At 40.1% G+C, this 26,541-nt stretch overlaps 1 protein-coding gene across 1 annotated transcript; it reads left to right on the forward strand.

Annotated features, from left to right (window-relative positions):
* The first annotated feature begins 6,090 nt into the window (after positions 1-6,090).
* On the forward strand, positions 6,091-6,582 carry LOC101615816 (transmembrane protein 251-like). Its single transcript, XM_045135432.1, has one exon. The coding sequence runs from the start codon at positions 6,091-6,093 to the stop codon at positions 6,580-6,582; it is 492 nt and encodes a 163-aa protein (XP_044991367.1).
* The last annotated feature ends 19,959 nt before the right edge of the window (positions 6,583-26,541 follow it).

Here is a 26,541-nt window from a genome sequence, read left to right on the forward strand (position 1 = left end):
GTGTGTCTCTTGCCTTATTGCTATGGCTAAGACTTCCAAAACTATATTAAATAAAAGTGGGGACAGTGGACACCCTTGTCTTGTTCCTGATTTTAGTGGAAAAGCTTCCAGTTTTTCCCCATTTGGTAATATGTTGGCTTGTCATAAATAGCCTTTATTATATTGAGATATGTTCATTCTATTCCCAGTCTCTGTAGGACTTTTATCATGAAGGGATGTTGGATTTTGTCAAATGCTTTCTCTGCATCTAATGAGATGATCATGTGATTTTTGTCCTTCAACCCGTTTATGTAATGTATTACATTTATAGATTTGCATATGTTGAACCATCCCTACATCTCTGGGATAAAGCCTACTTGGTCAGGGTGAATGATCTTTTTGATATACTCTTGTATTCTGTTTGCCAATATTTTGTTGAGAATTTTTGCATCTATGTTCATGAGGAAGATTGGTCTGTAATTTTCTTTTTTTGTTCTATCTTTGCCTGGTTTTGGTATCAGGGTGATGCTGGCCTCATAGAAGGAGTTTGGTAGAATTCCTTCTTTTTCTATTTCCTGGAAAAGCTTAAGAAGCAATGGTGTTAGCTCTTCCTTAAAAGTCTGGTAAAATTCAGCAGTGAATCCATCCGGGCCTGGGCTTTTTTTAGTTGGGAGATTATTGATAACTGTTCGGATCTCCATGTTTGTTATAGGTCTATTTAAGTGATTAATCTCATTTTGATTTAATTTAGGTAGGTCATATAGATCAAGGAAATCATCCATTTCTTTCAGATTTTCATACTTTGTGGAGTACATGCTTTTGTAGTATGTCCCTATGATTTTTTGAATTTCTCTGGAATCTGTTGTGATGTTGCCTTGTTCATCTCTGATTTTATTAATTTGTGTCTCTTCTCTCTTTCTTTTGGTCAGATTTGCTAAGGGTTTATCAATCTTGTTTATCCTTTCAAAGAACCAACTCTTTGTTTCATTAATTCTTTGGATTGTTCTTTTTGTTTCTATTTCATTAATTTCTGCCCTAATCTTTATTATTTCTTCCCGTCTACTAATTTTTGGTTTGCCTTGTTCTTCTTTTTCCAAGGCTTTAAGGCGAAGCATTAGGTCGTTTACTTGCGACCTTTCTAATTTCTTAATATAGGCACTTAAGGCTATAAATTTACCTCTTAGAACTGCCTTCATTGTGTCCCAGAGATTTTGGTATGTTGTGTTCTCATTATCATTTGACTCTATAAAGTTTTTGATTTCCTTTTTGATTTCTTCATTGACCCACTCATCATTTAGTAGTGTATTGTTTAGTTTCCATGATTTTGTGTATGCTCTATAGCCTTTCTTGCTACTGATTTGTAGTTTAATTCCATTGTAGTCAGATAGAATGCAAGGAATTATTTCAATTTTCCTGAATTTGTTAAGATTTGCTTTATATCCTAATATATGGTCTATTTTAGAGAATGTTCCATGTGCTGCTGAAAAGAATGTATATTCTGCAGCCTTTGGATGAAATGTCCTGTATATATCTGTTAGGTCCATTCCTTCTATGACCTCATTTAGTCCAGATGCCTCTCTGTTTATTCTTTCCCTGGATGACCTGTCAATTGATGAGAGTGGGGTGTTAAAGTCACCCACCACCACTGTGTTTGGTGTTATCTGTGACCTTAGTTCTAATAGTGTTTGTTTGACGAATTTGGGAGCCCCCATGTTAGGTGCATATATGTTTAGGATTGTAATGTCCTCCTGTTGGAGTGTGCCCTTAATCAATATAAAGTGACCTTCCTTATCTTTCTTGACTAACGTCGGACTAAAGTCTACCCTGTCTGATATTAGGATAGCAACCCCTGCTTGTTTTCTCGGCCCATTTGCTTGAAACACCGTCTTCCAACCTTTCACCCTAAGATAATGTCTATCCTTTGTAGAAAGGTGAGTTTCTTGGAGACAACAAATTGTAGGATCCTGCTTGTTAACCCAGTCTGCAACTCTATGTCTTTTCGTTGGGGCATTGAGACCGTTGATATTAAGAGATATTATTGAAAGGTGTGTATTTATGTTTGCCATTTGTGTGTGTGTGTGTGTGTTACTGGTTCTATCTGTGCTCTCTTCTGTTAACTGGTATTTGAGTATAGCTTGTTTTTTCTAGGTTTCTTATATGTGTGCTTTTCCTTTTGTTCAGCATGGAGGATTCTATCAAGTATTTTCTGTAGAGCTGGTTTTGTCTTCAAATACTCCTTTAACCTGCTTTTGTCATGGAATGTCTTTATTTCTCCATCTATTTGAATGGATAACTTTGCAGGACAAAGTAACCTTGGTTGACAGTTGTTATCTTTCAGAACTTGGAATATATCACTCCAAGCCCTTCTGGCTTTAAAAGTTTGTGTTGAATAATCTGCTGTAATCCTGATGGGCTTGCTTTTGTAGGTAACTTGATTTTTCTCTCTAACTACTTTCAATAATTTTTCTTTGGTTTGTGTGTTTGGAAGTTTCATTATAATATGGCGAGGGGAGGTTCTTTCTGGGTTTTGTCTGGCTGGGGTTCTAAAGGCTTCCTGTATCTGTATTGGCACCTCTTTCCCAATTTGGGGGAAATTTTCCTCTATGATTTTGTTGAAGATGCCTACTATGCCTCTGGAGTGGAGTTCTTCTCCTTCTACTATGCCCTGAATTCTTATATTGGATCTTTTCATAGTGTCCCGAATATCTTGAAATTCCCACTCATACTTTTCTATAAGTTTGTCTTTCTCTTTGTTGGACTGCATTAGTTCGGCCACCTGGTCTTCTAGCTTAGATATTCTGTCCTCTCCCTCATCCATCCTACTGGTGAGATTTTCTACAGAGTTTTTTATTTCATTAACTGTGTTCTTCATTGCTAGTAATTCTGACTGGTTTTTCTTTATTATTTCTATTTCCCTATTTATGTCTTGTATTGCCTTCTTTATTTCATTAAATTGGTGTCCTGCCTCTTCTTTGATTCCTTTGATTTCCTCTTTGATTGTTTTCATGTGTTCTTTGACCTCTTTGAACATATTTATAATTATTCTTTTGAACTCTTTCTCAGGCATTTCCTCTAACTCTTTCTCTCTGGAGGACATTTCTGATGCATTAATACTTTTAGGTGGATTTATATCATCTTGCTTTTTAGTGTTTCTTGTGTTATAATGTATATAATTTTGCATCTTGGAATAAGTTAATGCTTGGATTTTCTAGCTAGCTGTGTATTCTTAGCTGTATCAATTGATTTGATGTAATATATTTTCAGGGTAGGACCTTAAGGTATTAGGTGTGGCTCTTAAGACTCTCAGAGTATCTACAAAGATGTTCTTAGGGGTTGAGTTTCCCTGCTATAGGAGTATTCAAGCAGGCTGAGTGGAATAAAATACAGGTAGATTCTAAAATTTAACTAAACACTGTACACATTCAATCAAAAACAGCCCCGAGTATGTATGCAAGAGTAGTTATTATAATGACCAGATCTTCTATCAACAAAGAGGTTTATATTTCTGGTCTGTTGAGGGATCCAAGTCAGCTTGTGACCAAGTGAGACCCTTCCCTGGTGCAATCCCAGTTACCTTGGGTGATTTTGGTCTCAGTCAAGTTGCTGCCTGGGTCGTCGGGCTGCTGTTCTGATTTCTGGAGCTGGGCACTTGCTTTTCCTACGGGGCAAACCGAGCCGCTGCTGCTGCCTCTGCTGCTCCCATAGCTGCCACTACCGGAGTCACCACCGCTGCTGAAGCTGCCGCTGCCGTGACCACAGCCGCTGCTCCCCCCGAAGCCGCTGCTGCGGGATCTGCCGCCGCTGCCGCTCCTGGGTCCGCTGCTGCTGGGGCCGCTGGTACCGGTGCTGGAGCCGCTGAAGTTGCTGCTGAACTCTGCTCCTGCTTGGGTTCCACTGTCAGCCCAAGTTGGCGTGGCCGGGTCCCGGGCCGCTGCTGTGTTCGCTGGAGCTGGGTTCAGGTGTTGGGGGAGGGGAGGGAACTGCGGCTGCTCTGGTTGTCTCGCTGCTCCACGTGTTCTTCTATCTCGCGGTCTTCTCCTCCGCTGCTCGCTGCCGCTCTCCCCTCACGTTTCCCGAGTTGCGGAGAGCGTGGTGTGAGGGGAAAATCCCACACCTGGCTTTTCCTGAGGGTCGAGCTGAGATACTGGCGGTTTTCTGCTGCGCCGTGACTGCGGCGTTTGGCCGAGCTGCCTGAGCCGCTGGAGCCGCTTTTCCCACCTGTGCGGGCTCTGGATGCTCTATAACTCTTCTACTTCTCCGCTGCCGCCTCAATTTCCTATACACCTCACTTTTTAGTAAAAGCGTGTATTTTGCTGAGTTTTTTTGGTCTTTTCCCCCCCTAGGCTGCTTTGGCGTGGTACCTACGCCGCCATCTTAACCGGAAGCCACCTTTTTTTTCGTGTCAGCAATTTTTCATACTGCTGGAAAATAATATGTGGGCTGCCAGGCATAAAGCCATCAAAAGGGACTGGAGAAATGATTGAGCAGTTAAAGGCACTTGCTGACAATATAGTGGCAATTGTGGAGTCACAATACCAAACTGTGACATCACAATATCTGACTGTCACCACCATGCTTCCCTGTGACATCACAAAGTCCTACATTGACATCAAAATACTCTTCAATGGCATCACAAAACTATATTGTTATATGCAAATTCTCACTAGGATACTGCAATGTGCATTGTGACATCAAAACTCCAGCTGTTAAATAACAATACTTGACTCTGACAGGGAAATTCCTACACTGTGATATCATAAGCCTGCATATAACATTGAAACATCTTACAGCTCCTATACCATGTCCTTGTGATATGAGACTTCTAACTGGAACATCACAAGTACCACTAGTGGTATCAACATGCCCAACTGTGGTGTCAGTTTCCATACTGTTACAGCACAATAACCTACTGCTACATCGAAGTGCACAACAGTGACATCATCATATGGAAGTCTGATACTGCATGGCATTGGACAGCCCCAGTATGACAACACAACATCCAGAAATGATGTCATGGTGCCTCTCTGTGATATCTCAGTACCCTAATACACTTAACAAAACAACTGGGCCATCACTGTACAGGACTGTAACATCGTAACTGCTCACTTTCACATTATGATGCCACATTGTTACATTCATTGTGCCAAATATTCCTTCAAAATACCCTACTGTGACAACAAAATGCCCAGTGTTGCAGTACAGTCCTCAAATGTTATGTATTTTCGCACTGGGACATCATAACTCTCCCAGTGAAATCACAAGTACCGTCACAGAACATGAATACCCCACATCCTGCTGGCACTGCAACAGGTCTTGATGTAATCTCACAGTGTTCCTCTATGTCAACACAAAAGTCAACTGACAGATAATTCCCAACTGACAGAGACTGACAGACATCACAAATCACACTGTGACATCAGTTGCAGTCAAATTTGCATTGCTGATAGAAATCACCCAACCAAGACCAGCCTGTGGGGAAAACAAGAGGTTTATTTTGGTTTACAGGCTGGAGGGGGAAGCTCCATGATGGCAGGGAAAACAGTGGCATAAGCATAGTGTGGACATCACCCCCTGACCAACATAAGTTGGACAATAGCAACAGGAGAGTGTGCCAAACACTGACAAGGGCAAACTGGCTGTAACACCCATAGCCCACCCCCAACAATACACTCCTTCCAGGAGGCATTAATTTCCAAATTTCCATCAGCTGAAAACCTAGCATTCAGAACACCTAAGTTTATGGAGGACACCTGAAGAAAATTATCACACTGGAGACCCTGGAGTCGCTGGGTCTGCGGTCAGGCCCAGCCGGACCCTGCGGGGTGTGGGATCACAGCGCTGCAATGCGGGGCAGGCGCCCCCTCCCAGGACAGCAGCAGGCGCGCTCGGCGCTGCCCGGGGCGGGGGCGGCTCCGAGGCCGCAGAGCTGGGGAGCGTCCCGCCGGGCCTGCGGTGGGACTGGGGCTCCGGGGTGACCGCGGCGCTGGGCCACCGCGTGACCGACAGTGGTCACGCCGAACTTAGTCACAGCAGCTTCTGCTCCGGGCTGGCGACGCCTGCCCTACCCGGAGCCGCGACACAGGACACTTCTCTATGGTGGCTTGCTCTGAAATGCCAAAGGCACCCGATTATTCAGAAGCGAGTGACTCTTCAGCGCTTGCCTTGGCAACAGGAAGATTTCTGGGACCACTGCACAGAGCATGGAGAATGATGAACTTCCGACAGCGGATGGGATGGATCGGAGTGGGACTGTATCTGTTAGCAAGTGCAGCAGCATTTTACTATGTTTTTGAAAGCAATGAGACTCACAACAGGCTGGCTTTGGAACACATTCAACAGCACCCCGAGGAGCCTCAGGAAGGAACCACATGGACACACTCCTTGAAAGCTCGGTTGCTCTCCTTGCCTTTCTGGTTGTGGACAATTATTGTTCTTATTCCTTATTTACAGATGTTGTTGTTCCTTTACTCTTGCACAAGAGCTGACCCCAAGACGGTGGGCTACTGTATCATCCCCATATGTTTGGCAGTTATTTGCAATCGCCACCAGGCATTTGTCAAGGCTTCCAATCACATCAACAGACTACAACTGATTGATACATAAAATTAGTCACCATCTCCCCTTATGGTTACAAAACTGCCAGTACCCTGGAGAATGATCACAAGACTTCGGTCTCTAAACAGATCTCAGGAAGTTTTGGTGGGACAGAGGGTTTAAAAAAAATGTGACTAGGGGACTATTTTATCAGAATAGTAATGACGTTTTAGAGATACAGTACTGCAGACTCATGTAGATGACTTCAGATTTTGGAAGTAAAATTATGTCTTGTTATTTGCAGTTTTAAACTTGAAGGTGCCTGAACTCTTATTCTACTGTGCAACATAGTGACGAATCAGAATTTTTTCCTTTGGGGAAAAAACAAACATTTCCATTGTGTTAAGTGTAAAAGGGTCCAACCATGGTCATAAAATTTAAATTTTATACAAATAAAAAAACCAGAAAATTATCACACCATCTAACACTGTGTACCACAATGCCCCATGGTAATGTCAACATTCCCAGCTGAGCCATCACAAATCATTATTGTAACATCACAACAACCAACAAGGATATCACAGTGTACCAGGGCAACCACTAAATACCCTATAGTGGAAGAGTGGTCAGTGGATATACTTGCTTTTGTCTGTGCAGTTTCAGTTGGACAGATGAGTTATTTCTGGAGACAGATGGTGTGATGGCCTCACAGTGGGTAAATGACAAGGAAGTGCACATGTAAAGATGGTTCAGATGGTTAATACTGGGTTATATGTGGTTTTGCCTTGTTTGATATTCACAGATCAAATTCCATTTTGTTTTTGAAAAATCATTGTTTTCTTTTAAGTATAGCAAATATTAATTACTTTTTTCTCTTTTCTTCTATGTTTCTCTCTTCATAACGTAAGGCATATATACTGAGTTTCCCTCAAGCAAGTAGGAACTCTCACATGATGTCATTACTGTATTTTGTACTTGGCTCCACACTAGTGGTGGAACCTGCAAACCAGACACAGTTGATGGGGGAAAGTGATTTATTTCCAGCTGACCCATACAGGGGATGTTGCTTACTGGTGAAAGTGAAAAACCACCAGTATCAACAAAAGCAAAAGCAAAACTGGCAGGCAAACTATAAGAGACCAAGGTAGAAATTACTCTGTGTACTTTATGGTGGAATTCACACTGGACTCCAGTAAAACCTTAGGGCTGGAACCCAGGATCCACCCACAGTGACACCTCTTCAAGCAGCTGACTCAAAATCGAAGTAACAATATTTAATAAAATATTTGACTGTATTGAGGGTTATAAATTCAAACTACCACACTGTCTAAACTATCTAGGATATATTTTTGAATCTTTTTTGTGACATTGGGGTATAATCCAGTCTGAAGTCCATTACTGAATTCCAGAACCACAATAGCTGTTTTGCCAAGACAGTGGAGACAGCCACAGTGAAGGGAGCCCCAAAAGTGATCTGCTGCAGGACGCAGATGACAGAGTTGGGACGTCCAACGAAGAGGAAGGAACAGAGGAAGCAGCATTTGAGGGAGATGAGCAGGATGTAGCTGAGGGTGTGGTTATTGGCCTTCACAATGGGAGTGTCTTGGTGCTTTACAAAGACTCCCAAAACAGCAGCTGTGAGTGCAGAAAAGCCCAGGGCTAGACAGGCCAGAGCCATCTCCAAGGGGTCTTCATCAGCCAGATATGTCACAGATTTCTGCAGGCAGTGGGTTTGCTCTACACTCGTGTACTGGTCATCTAGACACTTCACACACTGCTCCATGTCTGAGGCAGAGAGCAAAGACTCATCAGTACAGCTCCAGTTTTCATGTGTCACTGATGTCTCACATAAGTGTGTTCAGCATGATAGAAAACTGTTCATTCTGTGTTGGCATTGACAGCAAGATAAGTGGATTATCCTGAAGACATGACTCAAAATTAATTGACCTCACATGTATGGTGAAGGACACTTTGGAACCATTGTTATTTTCTCTTATCCCACATATATGAAATAGTTTAATTATCTTAATACTTCTTGTATCAACACATTCAGAATCATAATAAAATTCTTACCTGTTAGGTGTGGTACCTCATACCTTAAATCACTCACTTGGAAGGCAGACATTGGAAGACCACTGAGAGCATGAGGCCAGCCCGGAGTTACACAGTGATTTCCAAGTAGGTCTTGGCTAGAGTGAATTCTTGCCTCAATAAAAATGGAATAATAGGTTAAACTGGATAATTCATAAACTCTAAATGTTATATGTACAAATTTGAAGACTGCACATTCCAAGGTTAGTGTGAAAGCTCGCACAGTGTACTCTCTGTCTCTAGGTGGAGCTCTGTATGGTATATTCACAGTAGGGACATTCAAATCTTCCACCTCCATCATTAAATGATAATAATTCTATGAATGTAAATATAACCAGAATATATTTGTCCCCAAAAGCTGTATACCATCACCTTGCACAGGGTTTTGCAAATTAGTTTTGAGAGGACATAGGTAGCTTCTGTGCATTTTATTAAATTTTCCCTCCATAATTTTTTGTCTTGGTAAATTATTCAAGGCATTATTGAGAAATGAGGTTGAAGAAAGTCAGTTACCAAATTTCCAAGGAATAAAGGTGATCTGTGGTGAGACAAGTAAGAACTCCTTACTGTTATCTATACGATGGAAATTTTGCTATGACTTATGATAATGTTTATTTGTAAATATATTTGCTCATAAGATAAATTTGAAGAATATCTTTTTATATTGAATATGTACAAGATGAAGATACCTTTATTTCCATTTGGTGTGTGCATGTGTGTATATGTGGTGCATGTGTGTGCACATATACACATATGAATGTGTGTTTTACATGTTTCTTCCTGTGTATGAATGGACCTGTGTGTTTGGGGATTTGCTGTCTAGAGTTCAACATTGGTGGCCTTCTCAAATGCTCTCCACCCAATTTTCTTAAGATAGTGTACATTACTTTATCTGGAGCTCAAAAATTTCACTAGACTAGTCAGACACCAAATGCTAGGCTCCTACTGTTTTCACCTCTCCCATGTGGCCACCACTCTTGCTTGTTTATTGACACTGGAGATAGGAACTCAGGCTTTCATGTTTAAGTGACAAATACCATAATTTTAGATAAGATACATGCCATCCAACATTTTTAGTTTATTTCTCACATAAAAGATGTCCAGGGAGTAGAAATTGAAAAAAAAAATGGTAACTTAGTATTTAGCCACTAGTAAATACATAACTAGTCATATCATTTGAATTGTATACTTAATATAATAGTGTCATTTGAATAGGTACAATTTTATGATTTCCTTTATAATAGAGCATTATGTTTAATAACTTTTTTTCTTTCATTATCCACTGGCATTAAAAATAACCATTCCTCCTTCTTCCGGTTAAGATGGTGGCATAGGTACCACGCCAATGCAGCCTATGGGGGGGAAGGACCAAAAAAACTCTGCAAAAATACACACTTTTACTAAAAAGCAAGGTGTATAGGAAATTTAAGTGGCAGCAGAGAAGTAGAAGAGATCCAGAGCATCGAGAGTCTGCACAGACCAGCAAAAGCGGCCCGGCAGGTCCACCAACAGTGGCGGTGGCAGTGGCGCACCAGAAAGTCGCCAGGCTCAGTGCAAGCCACAGGAAAAAACAGGTGAAGGGAGCTTTCACTCACACCAGAGCTCTCTGCAAACTCTAGAAACGTGAAGGGAGAGTGGCAGTGAACAACGGAGGAGCAGATCACAAGGTAGAAGAACATGTGGAACAGTGAGAGAACTAGAGCAGCTGTGGCTCTCTCCCCTCCCCCACTGCCTGTGCCCAGCTCCAGCGAACAGAGCAGTGGTCCCAGGACCTGGCCACACCAACTTGAGCCAAAAGTGGGACTCAAGCAGGGGCAGAGTCCAGCAACAACATCAGCAGCTCTGGCACCAGCAACAGTGGCCCAGTAGCTGTGGATCCAGTAGCGGCAGCCTCACCAGCAGCAGTTGCACACACAGAAACAGCAGCTTCAGAGGCAGCACTGGTGGCTACAGCAGTAGCAGCAGCAGCAGCAGCAGCAGTGGTGGTGGACCCAGTAGCTTCAGAAACAGCGGCAACAGACCCAGCAGCGGCAGCGTTAGCAGCAGTGGTGACAGATCCAGCAGTGGCAGCTTCAGCAGCAGCATTAGCAGTTCCAGTAGTGGGGGTGATGATCTGCAGGGCCACAGTTGCCAGGCTTAGTTTGCCCTGCCGGAAAAGCCAGGGCCCAGCACCAGAAATCAGAACAGCAGCCCAACAACCCAGCCAGCAACATGACTGAGACCAAAATCATCCAAGGTAACTGGAATTGCACGAGGGAAGGGTCTCACTTGGTCACAAGCTGACTTAGATCCCTCAACAGACCAGAAATCTTAACTTCTTTGTTGATATAGGATCTGGTTGTTATAATAACTACTCTTGCATAAATACTCGGGGCTGTTTTTGATTGAATGTATACAGTGTTTAGTTAAATTTTAGAATCTACCTGTATTTTATTCTACTCAGCCTACTTGAATACTCCCATAGCAGGGAAAATCAACCCCTAGGAATACCTTTGTAGATACTCTGAGAATCTTAAGAGCCACACCTAACACCTTCAGCTCCTACCCTAAAGATATATAACATCAAATCAATTGGTATAGCTAAGACTACCCAGCTAGCTAGAAATTCCAAGCATTAACTTAAACCAAGATGCAAAAATATGTACATTATAACACAAGAAACACTAAAAAGCAAGATGATATAAATCCACCTAAAAGTATTAATGCATCAGAAATGACTTCCAGTGAGAATGAGTTAGAGGAAATGCCTGAGAAGGATTTCAAAAGAATGATTGTAAATATGTTCAAAGAGGTCAAAGAACAAATCAAAGGAATCAAAGAAGAAATCAAAGAGGAAATCAAGGAATCAAAGAGGAAATCAAAGAAGACATAGGATAACATTTTAATGAAATAAAGAAGGCAATACAAGACATAAATAAGGAAATAGAAATAATAAAGAAAAACCAGTCAGAATTGCTAGCAATGAAGAACACAGTTAAAGAAATAAAAAAAACTCTGTAGAAAATCTCACCAGTAGAATGGATGAAGGAGAGGACAGAACATCTGAGCTAGAAGACCAGGTGGCAGATCTAATACAGTCCAACATGGAGAAAGACAAACTTAAAGAAAAGTATGCGTGGGAATTTCAAGATATTTGGGACACTATGACAAGATCAAATACAAGAATTCAGGGCATAGTAGAAGGCATAGTAGGCATCTTCAACAAAATCATAGAAGAAAATTTCCCCCAAATTGTGAAAGAGGTGCCAATGCAGATACAGGAAGCCTTTAGAACTCCAGCCAGACAAAACCTTGAAAGAACCTCTCCTCGCCATATTATAATCAAACTTCCAAACACACAAACCAAAGAAAAAATATTGAAAGAAGTGAGAGAAAAAAAAATCAAGTTACCTACAAAGGCAAGACCATCAGGATTACAGCAGATTATCCAACACAAACTTTTAAAGCCAGAAGGGCTTGGAGCGATATCTTCCAAGTTTTCAAAGATAATAACTGTCAACCAAGGTTACTTTATCCTGCAAAGCTGTCCATTCAAATAGACCTAGAAATAAGGACATGCCACGACAAAGGCACGTTAAAGGAGTATTTGAAGACAAAACCAGCACTACCGAAAATACCTGATAGAATCCTCCATGCTGAAGAAAAGGAAAAGCACACATATAAGGAACCTGGAAAATACAAGCAATACTCAAATACTAGTTAACACAAGAGAGCAAAGGTAGAACCAGAACAACACACACACACACAAAATGGCAAACATAAATACACACCTTTCAATAATATCTCTTAATATCAATGGCCTCAATGCCCCAAGCAAAAGACATAGGTTTGCAGACGAGGTTAAAAAGCAGGATCCTACAATTTGTTGTCTCCAAGAAACTGACCTTTCTACAAAGGATAGACATTATCTTAGGGTGAAAGGTTAGAAAATGTTGTTTCAAGCAAATGGGCCTAGAAAACAAGCAGGGGTTGCTATCCTAATATCTGACAAGGTAGATTTCAGTCCAACATTAGTCAAGAAAGATAAGAAGGTCACTTTATATTGATTAAGGGCACACTCCAACAGGAAGACATTACAATCCTAAACATATATGCACCTAACATGGGGGCTCCCAAATTCATCAAACAAACACTATTAGAACTAAGGTCACAGATAACACCAAACACAGTGGTGGTGGGTGACTTTAACACCCCACTCTCAACAATTGACAGGTCATCCTGGGAAAAAATAAACAGAGAGGCATCTGGACTAAATGAGGTCATAGAAAAAATGGACTTATCAGATACATACAGAACATTTCATCCAAAGGCTGCAGAATATACATTCTTTTCAGCAGCACATGGAACATTCTCTAAAACAGACCATATATTAGGACACAAAGCAAATCTTAACAAATTCAGGAAAATTGAAATAATTCCTTGCATTCTATCTGACCACAATGGAATTTAACTACAAATAAGTAGCAAGAAAGGCCTGGCTATCTAGACAAAATTCACCAACTGGTACAATGCAAGCATGTTCGATGTGTGGGAATCAAATACTCCCTGAATAGATTTTAGCCCAACCTTGTGGGAAAGAATTCATGTTTGACACTGAAAAATGAATCAAGATCCCTAACTGTGGAGGTCACAAGCCCTGGGTGGTGGGAAACTAGTCATGTTGTTAGATTAAATAGATATATCTTTATGCGCATAGTTAGTGAAGATTTCATTTTTGGATTATGGTGACCACTACAAACTCTCAAAACACATCAAAGTGCTGAGCAGAGACGGGGAAGTGCCCAGCACTAAGACATTTATATCTTGCCCTCCAAGGTCAGAGTCCAGAAAAGGAGGTGGGAAGGAAATAATAGCCCAAGGAAGGGTAGGACTGCTTTCAATAATGTTTTCCAGAAACAAAAGGGTCATGGTATTTATTCATTTACTCTTTTATTAGCTATGGGCATACTCAGTATGTAAACAGCACATGTTGGTACCTTCCTTTCCTTCCTTTCTGCTCCCTTCCAAAGGGACCTTCCTCGCTGGGGATGCAGGTCATCCCCATGGGGATTGTGGGTCATGAATTGTGGAGGAAGCCATCAGTTATGGGGAAAAGGCAGTACATCTGTGAATAATGGCCCAACTCGTAGCTCTAAAAATATTTCCACCAGATATTCTATGATATTTGGCCATGGTACTTATTACCTCACAGTGGCTGACACTAACCTACACAAGCCCTGCACAAAGAAGGAGAAATGATGACACTGAAAAATGAGGGAGCCTAGTGTGGAAGAAAAGAGATTCAGTGGAGGGAGGAATCAGAAAGAGAAAGGGAAGCATGGTGTGAGAGATTTTGATTTTGGAAAATCATCTTTATGAAAAAAAAGATTGCTAATTAAAAGCTTAAAAGCATATGCTGTAATGAAAAGAATTCACAGTTAAAACTTTTAGCTAGTTCTAACTGTATTGTTAATTATTTACATCTGTAACTCCCCTAGCAAATAAGATCAGCTTCCAAATTCTTCTCCCATTATAAACCTCTATGATTCAAACACTGACATCAGCCCATGGGTCATAGTGTGCACATTCATGACAGTCTCTGATTGGTCCATCTTCAGTGTTCATCTCTGTACCTTTCCCTTGTGGGACTAAAAGACAACAGGAAATACAGCCATCCATAGTCATGCTCTACTGTGTGCATGTCAGTGCAAAAATCAAGTCTGTAAATGTACTCTTTGGCAGGGACCTGCTAGAAATGGGATGGGTGAGGAAGGATTCAGGGGTGGATGGGACCTTGGGCATACTGAAAACCAATAAAAAATTAGGTGCATTAACACCATGTGAGCAATTCCACTCTGGAGATTAATAATGTTTAGTTCTTAAAATGGTTTTCATGAGAAAATACTCTCAGCAATTAATTTAGAATCAGTTTAAGTTAAAACAATGTGTTGAAGTAATAGGGTGTGTATTTTTTCAATAATTCAATAAATTTTCCTCTAAAAAGTATCTCTCATCCACAAAGTATATACAAATGACACTTAAAATGGAGATGAAGTTTTGTTTCTTACAATCAAGGGTTTTAGTGTTCTATATCACAGTGCTGGAATTAAAAGCATGTGCCCCCAAGCCTGGCTGATTTTTTTTCTTTTGAATTTCCTTCCAGGACCATTGAAATCCTCACATATGTTATAGAATATAATCAATCTGAGGTATGTTTTTTTATTCTCACATGCAGTTGCCTGTGTCACTAGAAATCTCATTCTTTGGACACCGATAGCAATCGAAGCAGCAGGCAGCTTGTCCCTCTTGATGGGATTCCCTGAACCTAGGACAACAGGGCACAGTGCACATTGAAGGCAGGATCTAGGAATGAAGATATGTATCAGGGAAATGCCTATAAGGTACTCCTTTAAAACCAGATAAAATTTTAGCAGATTGGAACATGAAAAATTTATTTTTAGTGCCTGATGATCATAGTGATTTTGATCTATTGTATAATGTCTTTATTATAAGCATATGGAAACAAATTCATGGAAATTACAGTTTTCTCAAATATTTAAAAATTTTCAAAATGTATCTAGGAATCAATATATGATGAGGAGACACACATGCCATGAAAACATGGTTAAAATACCTAGTATAAAGCCCTACAGCTGGCCAACCCACTTGACTACTTCCTTTGGCCCACTCTGGCATGTTTTCAGATAAATACAATTGTCGACCATGTGAAAAATGTGGGGGAAACTGTCCTATTTTCATCTTCAGATCAAGACCACGGAGGAAATGCCAAATGTTGAGGATATTATACTCATCATTTTCTTGCCCTTTCTTGTTCATACTCACTACATCTCCAATAGGGCTAATAAACTGCATGTTCTTCAGAAAAGTATTTACCCCAAAGCTATGCATCATTCCATGATTGGAAAGGCCCACATGCCATGACTGCATGCATGATGTAGGGAATGCCCTTTATTTTTATAGTTCTTCCCTACAATGCACATCCATTGCTAATAACCAACTGATAAAATGCATGACATTGCACAGATCACTTAAAAATAACATTATGGTTTTATAATATTAGCTTGTTAGCTGGGTGTGTTCGTACATTTCTTCAGTCTTTAATCACCCCCTTTTTTAAGAGTTAGGATCTCACTGTAGCCAAGGCTGACCTGGAACTCAATTAGTACTCCCAGGCTGGCTTTGAACTCAGACCAACCCTACTATCTCTGCCACTTTGGTGCTGGGATTAATTGTGGGCACCACCACACCCAGTGTACATTTGATTCTTAATAACAGGGTTTAAAGGATCCTCTTTCCCCACAATCTCACATTCTCACCAGCAATTGCCTTCTTTCATGATGATAGTAATTATGAATGGGGTGAGATAGGATCTTTGAACCAGTTTTTTGTTGTTGTTTTTGTTTTGAATTTTAGAGAGAGACAATGAGTGAGAGAACAACAACAAAATTAAAAAAAAAAAAAAAAACAAAAAAAAACAAGAGAAGAACAAAATTGAGAGTGAGCAGGTAAGTGAGATAGAAAGACAGAGATTAGATGGGCATTACAAGTATTCTTGCAACTGCAAAAGTGATCCAGGTGCAAATACCACCTTGTGTATCTTGATTTATGTGGGCACTGGAGAATCAGACCCAGGATAGCAAGCTGTGCAAGCAACTGCCTTAATCACTAAGCCATCATTCTTCAGCTCCTCAAAACAGTTTTAATTTTCATTTCCTTCATGGCTAAGGATGTTGAAAAATTTTAAATATTCATTGGCTGTGTTTCTTGCTTAAGCAACTGTTTCATTCATTTGCTCACTTATTGATAGGGTTTTTGAATTTTTTTTTTAATTTTTGGAGTTTTTATAGATTCTACATATGAATACTGAGGTGTGTATGTGTGTGTGTGTATGCATAATGTCAAAATTTTCCTATTCTTTAGTGTGTCTCTTAACAATGCTAGTTTTTGCACGCAATGTGTGGAAACTGAACACATCACCAAGGCCCATGTAAGCCAGATGCAGAAGGTGGTGCATGCCCTGGCATACTCATTATCTCTCTCCCTACTTGCCACTCTCCCTACCTCTCTGTCTACCTCATTCTTTCTATCTCTCTCTAGTAAACAAGTAAGTAAAAATAACATAAAAATTTAAAAAATGTCAAAAGTCCAGGAAGATAAAAAGGTCTATGAAAGAAGGAGTAGAGGGGAAGGCTTTTGGTGAGTTTCTATGAAACTCAATTTTAATTATTACCTGTGCTGCTGGAGTCTTTTTTTTAGACAATTCATTCCCATGACAATATTTAAAATAATTTCACTGTTTTCCTAAAGCAGTTTCAGAATTTCCAATCTTGCATTAAGAATTTGGCTTTTTTGAGCTGATCTTTCACACTGTGTGATATATTGAGCTAATTTCATTTTATAGTGGTGGATGTCCTATTTTCTCAGAACTATATTTTAAAGAAGCTATCTTTTTTGTACAATGTGTTTTTCCTACATTTGTCAAAAATTAGGTGGCTACAGATATATGGGTTTATTTCTATATTATAGTCTATTGATCTATATGAAAGTATTTTGTCAGTAGCATGCTGGTTTTATTACTATAGCTGTGTGGTACTTTGGCAATGGTCCACACTGTTTTGAGGGCCTCATGAACTTCATAGTGTAACAACTCATGTTGGGGTGGCCCAATGCTGGCCTTGAGATTGATTCACCTTAAACAGCCTATTGCTTTACAGTAAATCTTTCACAATCCTAGCAAGATGGTTTTCTCCAAACTCCCTATCATGCTCTGTCTATGTTTAAGAGAGCTCTATCTTTTAATTAACTAAACAAGAAGTACTTATCTATAGTAGTAGTAATTCCTATCATCTTTACTTTTGTGAATCCTCTAAGATCCCTCCCTTATACATGCCCCTATTAAGCCTTTCATCTCCTCTATTTTATCATACTACTGCAGTGTCTAATATGCACACCTATATTCCTTAATCACTTCCCTCTCTCCAAGTCTAGCTCAATAATCAGGGCTAAACTTGCTTAATATAACTTGTGGACAAATAAAAGTATTCCATGTAAGGATCCACATATGAGAGAACACACACAGCTCTTTTCTCTGAGACTTGGTAACTTCACATTATATAGTTTGTTCCAGGCCCTTCCATTATTTTCTAAAATTATATTTTCCTTACCACCAAATTGATATTCATAGTGCTCATGTGCCATATCTTTATTATCCATCTATTATTTGAAGGTCAACTGGACCAGATCCACTTCCAAGCTGTTGTTCACACAGCATCCACAAACATGGCTGAGCAAGTACCATTATATGCCAAGTGGAGTCTTCAGGTTATACACTTGGGAGTGGCATAGGTGGGTAAATGTCTCTTGTCTTATGGTGGAATTACTGTGTCTTCCTTACTCGTGATAGTGATCAAAGCAAATGAGTTCTTTGGGTAGAACTAACAAAGGAGCTAGAAAATGGAAATAGCCTAGATGCCCTTAAGCTGATGAATGGAAAATGAAGATGTGGTATGTTTGTACACAGCAAAGTTTCATTCAGGTTTAGAGAGAAACAAAATTAGGAAATTTGTAAGGAAATGTATGGATCTCAAAAAGATTATACTAAGTGAGTTAACCCTGGCCCAGAAAGTTAAAAGCTTTATGGTTTGTCATATTAAATCCTAGCTTCAAATGTTTAGGTTTGTATGTGAGTTGTGATAAAAGTCAGTAGAGAGCTGGAGAGATTGCTTAGCAGTTAAGGCACTTGCCTACAGTGCCAAAGGTCCCAGGTTCACATTGCCAAGGCCCATGTAAGCCAGATGCAGAAGGTGGTGCATGCCCTGGCATACTCATTATCTCTCTCCCTTCTTGCCACTCTCCCTCCCTCTCTCCCTCTGCCTCATTCTTTCTATCTCTCTCTAGTAAACAAGTAAGTAAAAATAGCATAAGAATTTAAAAATGTTTAAAAATGTCAAAAGTCCAGGAAGATAAAAAGTCTATGAAGGAAGGAGTAGAGGGGAAAGCTTTGGGTGAGGATACACTGTGTAAGTTATGGGGGGGGTAGAATACTGGGGGTAAAATGGACTAAGTGGAGCTAAGGAAGGAGATGGAATTGAAGAGGGCATGGGAGGAGTGTTAATCTGAACTAAAGATTTAATAAATAAGCCATATGTAAAACAGCTTCTTCACTAGAGAATAGTGTATATGCTAAAAAAGATAGAGTTTAGTCATACGTCTCCTGGATGTCATGCCTAGAAGCCATATATTGTTATTAGAAAAACTTCATTGCCAGGAGTGGATGTCTTCCAGCAAGTTGTTGGCTAGGGAGATGCCTAATGACATTACAGATGAGTGTCAAGGCTCTTGATTTCTTCACTAGAAGTATTTTGTAAAACCATTGGCTGAGGACAACTCATGCATGGGCTGCATATCACTGAGGAACCAAGCTTGAGCTAAGCTGGTACTGTTCCTTCCTGTTGACTAGCTGTCTTGATGCTGGAGAGAGCTATTAGCCTGTTGGGGGAGAAAAGTCATCCATGCTATTAATAATCAGTGGACTCTGCAAGTTTTAGGGCTGGCCAGCCTGGCCAAATATGCAAACTAATGAAACAGTTATATGTCTGTTTTAGGGGAAATAAACTGCTCTTTGATTATATTTCAGACCAGGTCCAAGGGAAACATTTCCAGACTGGTACTAAAAAACTAATCAAAAGGAGATGGATGAGGAGATCATCATTCCTAAGGGGGGGAGTATACTGTTGGTTTGCTAATGTGATATGTTATGCTGACCAAAAGTTGTCTAATTACCTAATTTATACCCATATATTAATGATACTCTCACTTTTGGCCAAGAAGTTGTTTCTGCCAAAGATTCTTTTTCAGATGTTGATGACCATGGGAGTGATTCAGAACACACTGAAGTATTGAGAAGTAACAGTGGACTATTCAGCTATAAGTGGGACATCTTTATCACACTCTCCAAGGCTAGAGACCTTTGTGGAAGAGGAAGAAGAGAGAATATAAGCACTCTCAGGGTGAAAGGACTTATAATGCTATCTTCCATACACAAGGCAGCCTTGATATTCATAACCTCACTGTAGCTGACACTACCTACACAAGACCTTCATAACTGGAGGAAAAAGTTGGTAACAAATAGAAGAGAAAATGGTTGTAAAAAAGATGGGATTCAACATTTGAATCTTTCGGTGGTGGAAGGGGATTATGGTCATGTTGTATTGAACAAATGGCTGAGTAAAGTGGATGTAAAACAACAAAGAACACTCTATAAACAGCATAACGAACTCAAAGAGAACATGATCAAATACAGGAATGAATTCCAAAAAGACCATAACAAAGTCAAACCCAGAAATAAAAATGAAATTCAATAAACAGAGGAAGACACTGAAGAAAAACCCAATGGGAAGTAAAACTGAGGGCTGGAGACATGACTTAGCAATTAAGTATTCTATATGACAGTGATGAATTCACATTTCTCAACTGTAACTTCAAACATCAAAGAATTCATCTCCTCAGTCTAATCCCCATAGGGTAATAGGCTGGATTAGAAAACAAGACCCATCAATGTGCTGTGATCAAGAAATCCATGTTGGGCTGGAGGGAAGGTTTAGGAGTTGACACTTGCCTGGAAAGGTGAAGCATCCAGGGTCAATTCCCCAGGATGCTATTAAGCCAGATATACAAGGTGGTACATGCTTCTAGATTTCATTTGCAGTGGCTGAAAAACCTGGTGTGGCCATATTCTCTCTCATTCTGTATTTGCCTCTTTCTGTCTCTCCCCCTCAAATAAATAAAATACAGAAGGAAAAAGAAAAGAAATCCATCTTATATATACCATATCTAAACAGTGAGTACCTACTGCTTAAGGTACCACAGGTGAAGCTCCAGGCAATATTGCAACCCGCTACCCACAGGGCAACTCCCAGGAAAGAGAGACAAGTAATTAAGGGGTCACTGGGACTTTTCGGTGAGAGCAATCTCTAATAGATTGCCAGCAGGAGGTTGCAGAGGGGCAAAAAACAAAATCTGCTGATTCCCACACTCTTGAGTAACATACCAGTCTCCCAATCCCCCCAAGTAGCCACCCAAGCCAGAGTCCCAGAACCAGGCTACACTTGCAGTAACTTCAGGAAAGAAGAACCAGGCTAGTAGTTCCTCCTTTGCCTCCAGGCACAGGCTATTGCAGGAATCCACAACACCCCCCCCCACTGCACATTCAGAGATGCTCCCCAACACCCACATGTCTTCAGAGCCCTGCTAGGCCCCCACTTCGGTCCTGCTCAGCCCTGCCCCATTTGCCTCAACTTGGGAAAAGCTTCACTCCACAACCCCACCCCCACTTCAACAGCTCTTCTTGGCCCCATCCCTGCCCCAGCTTGGCCCACCCATAGGCGACTTCTGACCCACTGCTCTCTGCTCTGCCCCTAGCCCTGTGCCAATTTAGATAAACTCTGCTCCACACTACCCTGACCCCAGACAATAACTGGGTAGGAGACAAAACGAAAAATGAAATTGAGAAAGTTCTAGAAATGAATGACAATGAGAACACATCATACCAACACTTACGGGACATAATTTAGGCAATCCTCAGCAGAAAATTCATAGCACTAAATGCCTTCATAGCAAAGACAAAGAGATCCCAAGTCAAGAACCTAACCATCCACCTAAAGGCACTGGAAAAGCATGAAAAATCCAACCCAAAATGCTCCAGATGGATGGAAACAATTAAGATCAGAGCAGAAATTAATGAATTGCAAACTAAGAAAACAATCAAGAAACTTGATGAAACAAAGGGTTCATTCTGTGAAAAAATGAAGATGATTGGCAATCCCTTGGCCAATTTGATCAAGAAAAGAGGTGCTTCAAATTCACAAAATTAGAAATGAAAAAGCAGAGTTCACAACAGACTAAAGTGAAATTGGGACAATCATTAGGTCTTACTTCAAGAACTTCTACTCCACAAAATTGAAAAAATATGGAGGAAATGGGAAAATTCATAGACACATAGTATCTACCAAAGCAAAACTCAGAACAGACTAATCTCCTAAGCACACCTATCACACCCATCAAAATTGAAAATGTAATAACAACCTCCCCAAAAAGAACAGTCCAGGACCTGATGGCTTTTCAGATGAAATTTATCAACACATAATGTAAGAACTGAAACCAAGCATTCTCAAACTGTGCCACACAATTGGAGTACAGGGAAAGCTCTCCAACCACTTCTATGAAGCTACTAGCACACTAATACCAAAACCCGGTAGAGAAGACACAAGAAAGAAAAGTACAGGCCTCTTTCTCTGATGAATTTAGACACAAAGACCCTGAACAAAATCCTCACAAACCAAATTCAACAACACATTAAATCAATCATTCAACTTGATCTAGTGAGTTTCATCCCAGGAACCCAGGGGTGGTTCAACATATGGAAATCTGTCAATGTAATACACCACATAAACAAGGCTAAACACAAAAACCACATGATCATTTGGATAGATGCAGAAAAGGACTTTGACAAAACACAACATCACTTCATGAGCCAAACATTGGAGAGAATCTGTATGGTCGGTTTATATCTTAACACAGTAAAGGCAAATACAAAGCTCCAAAGGCCCAAATAATACTTAATGGAGATAAACTGAAAGAATTCTTATTGAGATCAGGAACAAGACAGGGTTGTCCATTCTCACCTCTGCTCATCAATGTAGTACTGGAAGTCCTAGCTCAAGCAATAAAACAGGAAAATGAAATAAAGGGTGTACAATTTGAAAAGGAAGAATTCAATTAATGCTATTCACAGATGACATGATTGTATATATAAGATACCTGAGAGACTCCATTCCAAAAGTCTTAAAGGTGATAAACTTCAGTAAAGTAGCAGGTTACAAAATCAATGCACAAAACATCAGTAGCTTTTCTATACACAAATGACAAAGATACAGACAAAGAAATAAGTGACATTGTCTCATTTTTAATAGCATCAAAAAATAAAAATAAAAATACCTTGGAATAACATTAACCACAGAAGTGAAAGATCTATACAATGAAAACATAAAAAACACTCAAAAAAGAAATTGAGGAGGACCTAAGAAAATGGAAAGACCTCCCATGTTCCCAGATAGGCAGAATTAACATTGTGAAAATGACAATCCTTCCAAAGGCAATCTACAGATTTAATATAATTCCCATCAATATCCCAAGTAGTTCCTCACAGAGATAGAAAAATTGAACTCAAAATTCATCTGGAAAAGCATAAGTCCTCAGAAATCCAAGCATATCCTCAGAAAAAGAAACATCTCTGGAGGTATCACCATACCTGATCTAAAGCTATATTATAAAGCTATAGTAATAAAAACAGCATGATACTGGAATAAAAACAAGAGTATAGACCAATGGAATAGAATAAAGGACCCGGATTTGGGGTCAAGTAAATACAGCTACTTGATATTTTACAAAAGCCCTAACAATATAGGCTGTGAAAATGACAGCATCTTCAACAAATGGTGGTGGACACCTGGATAACCATATGAAGGATACTGAAACTTGATCCATACATCTCGCCATACATAACACTTTGGAAAGCAATATGGAGCCTCCTAAAAAAATGACTATAGAGTTACCAACAAACCCAGTTATTCCCTTACTGGGCATGTACCTTAAAAGCTCCATACCTCAGTCATAGAGATTTGCTCAACCATCTTTATAGATGCTCAATTTGTAATACCAAAGAGCTGGAATCAACCCAGATGTCCATCATTAGACAAATGGATAACTAAGATGTGGTATATCTACTTGATGGACTTCTACACAGCAGTAGGCAAAAATGACAATGAAATGTGAAGAAAATGGTCAAACCTGGAGCAAATAATTCTCACTGAACTCACAAAATCACAGAATGATAATCACCGCATACTCTCACTCATCTACAGCCCTAACCTGAGTTTTCCCAAGTTGCCAATATACCTATCAAGCATATGGAGGTCAGACAACAGGGAGAGAAGGGAGGGAAAGTAGGGAGGGTAGTGTAAGGGGGGGGGGTAAGGCACACAAAATGACTGAAATGGCAATGGTACCATAAACCTCTACATCCTAATAGACAGACCATATGATTGAAACTTATCCAGGCCTTTAGAGGGAGCACCATATTCACAAGCCCCCCAAAGGGTATGACGAAAATGGTCATTATCTCCTCTTGTTTCTGCCTCTCATTCTCTCTCTCTCTCTCTCTCTCTCTCTCTTTCTCTCCATTACTCCCTCCCTCTTTTATATCACTTATCTTTTTCTTCCTTCTCTTCTTGGGTGCTGACCTGTAACTCCCGGTACTAGCAGGTGGATATCATCCACAGTAAGCTTTTGATCACAGAGACCTACAAAATCTCCCAAAAGAAAATATGTTTTTTGTCAGAGCACTTGATGACCCAGCATGTTTAGTGATAAGACCATACTACTCGAGACACCATTTACTGTTGACATGTATCATGGAGCAACAGGGCTGTAAGCTGGAAGAGAGTCAGTCCCCAGACAGTTAGCACATCTATTGCCACATGAGCAAATGGGATTAATGACCAATATCTGTCCAAGCAATGCACGGTCTAACCTACCCAGGAGCAAATAACCTGATGTGATGCTCATACAAGTGCAATGGTGGTACATAGCCATGGTGGGAAAACAACTGCTCTCGATTTGGCTAACTGATCTGCTCAGTGGAACAGAATCCATAAGTGGAGCTGTGAACCAAGTCAGAATCATATCCAAAAGTTAGCCCACTCTCCATTACACTCTCAAAAAACAATGGTTTTTGTCAGGAACTGCAGAGGAACTGCAAGCTACAGGTGGTCTTGAATCTCATAACACAAAGTGCTTATCCTGCAGTCTAGGTGAGAATACAGCACAGGTGAGGTGGTGCCAGTTACAAAGGCATTATTTAACATAAGACATAGGCACTGGACACAGGGGCGTTACCACATGGCCTTGGCGAAGTTGACCATAGGCACATGGGCATCGTCGAGAAATTTTTATCTTCTGCATATAAGCTTGTGTCTGCCTGGATAAACCTGCACCTTGATCAGAACTTGTCTTGGCTCCATTCCTTGTGTTCTTGTCTCAGATTCATACCCACTCCCTCCTTTGGGGTTTGTTTCGACTTTCATGCTGCAGGCCAGCACATCGTGATGCCCGGAAAAAGGGACCTGAATAGGAGGGACTTTAGTGAGGAACGCCAACATCAACTCGGGATCCATGGAAGAAAGTGAAAATTTAAAAGAGGACTGTAGTCACCCACTCAGTCTTCTGGAATGAGGTAAGTTGGCGCAGTTATGGAACAAGCAAAGAGTAAAAAAGAGCTAATTGCTGTAGTAAAAGATATTTTAAGAGCACAAGGAATTGGGATTGCATCAAGTTCTTTAAGCAAATTTTTTGATCTCATTAATAAAACAAGCCCTTGGTTTATAGAGCAGGGAAATTTTGATTCAGATGCTTGGGATAAAGTAGGGAAAGAATTAAATGTCTTTTTACAAACTCATGGTTCTAATAAGGTTCCGGTAATTGCCTCTTCCTTATGGTCTTTGATAAGGGATGTCTTGGATTCAGGTACAAAAGATAGTTTAGTGAAACAAATGTTAGATTACACTCTAGATGTTATTGAAGGAATTAGAAATCAAAGTCCTGAAAAAGGGACACCTGTAACTCACAAAGAATTAAATAAAACATTGCAATATTACAAATTCCTAAGGAAAATAGTGATAAGGAAGAGGAGGAATTAGAGCCAGAAGAAACAGCAGAATTAGAGGAAGAGGCCTCTAATTATCATGTAGATTGGGACCCACTGTGTCCCTCTGACCCTATGCCCCCCACAAAAGTATATGTAGCAGAATTTAAAAATGAGGTGGCAGCTTTAAAGGAAAGAGTAAACCTGAAGAAAAAAGAAAGTTAAAAGATGAGTTAGATAGTATTATTAAGAAGCCTCCTGAAATTGTCAACACATCTTCATTGCATCCTACTCAGCCTGTTTTTAATTGTTCCCCCTTAGAAAGGGTAATACAGATAGCCATGGAAGAAGGTGATGAGGAAGCATGAGCTTTCCTATTGACTTATCCAGTAACTGAATTTCAACAGGGTGATCAAATGATGAGGCAATATGCTTCCTTTAATTTTGAAGACATAAAAGAATTAAAAATTGCTTGTGCACAGTATGGACCTACATCGCCATATACTATGTCAATTGTAGAAGCGTTTTCAGGGAAATTTCTAACAGCAGATGATTGGAAGTCTCTAGGCAAAGCTTGTTTATCAGGAGGAGAATATTTGATTTGGAAAGTAGATTTCTATGACTTATGCAAAAAGACTGTAATGTTGAATCAACAAGCAGGAAATGGTAATTGGAATGTTGACATGCTTACTGGGGAAGGAAATTGTTCTGGGAATGGCAATCAAATTGTATATCCTTGCGCTGTTTATCAACAAATAGCCACAGCAGCTTGTAAAGCCTGGTTTAATCTTCCTTCAAAGGGAGAAACTGCAGGGGAAAATTTAACTAAGGTTATACAGGGTCCTGATGAGAATTATGCTGATTTTGAAGATAGATTGATAAAAACGGCAGGGAGAGTATTTGGAGATGCTGGCACTGGTATAGACTTTGTAAAACAGCTTGCTTATGAAAATGTAAACAGTGCTTGCAAAGCAGCTATATGGCCTTATAGAAAGAAAGTTGATCTACAAGGATATATTAGATTATGTGCTGATATTGGCCCTAGCTATATGCAGGGGATAGCCATGGCTGCAGCGTTACAAGGAATTCCTTCTCAAATGACTGCCACTGCAGCAAGATCTAGCAAGTGCTTTACTTGTGGAAAAATAGGACATATGAAAAAAGATTGTCCAAATAAAAGAAATAATGGAAATTCCAATAATCCAGCTCCTGGTCTTTGCCCAAAGTGAAAAAAAGGA

This window comes from Jaculus jaculus, chromosome 15 (genome assembly GCF_020740685.1).
Source record: "Jaculus jaculus isolate mJacJac1 chromosome 15, mJacJac1.mat.Y.cur, whole genome shotgun sequence".
In the NCBI taxonomy this organism is placed as follows: Eukaryota; Metazoa; Chordata; class Mammalia; order Rodentia; family Dipodidae; genus Jaculus; species Jaculus jaculus.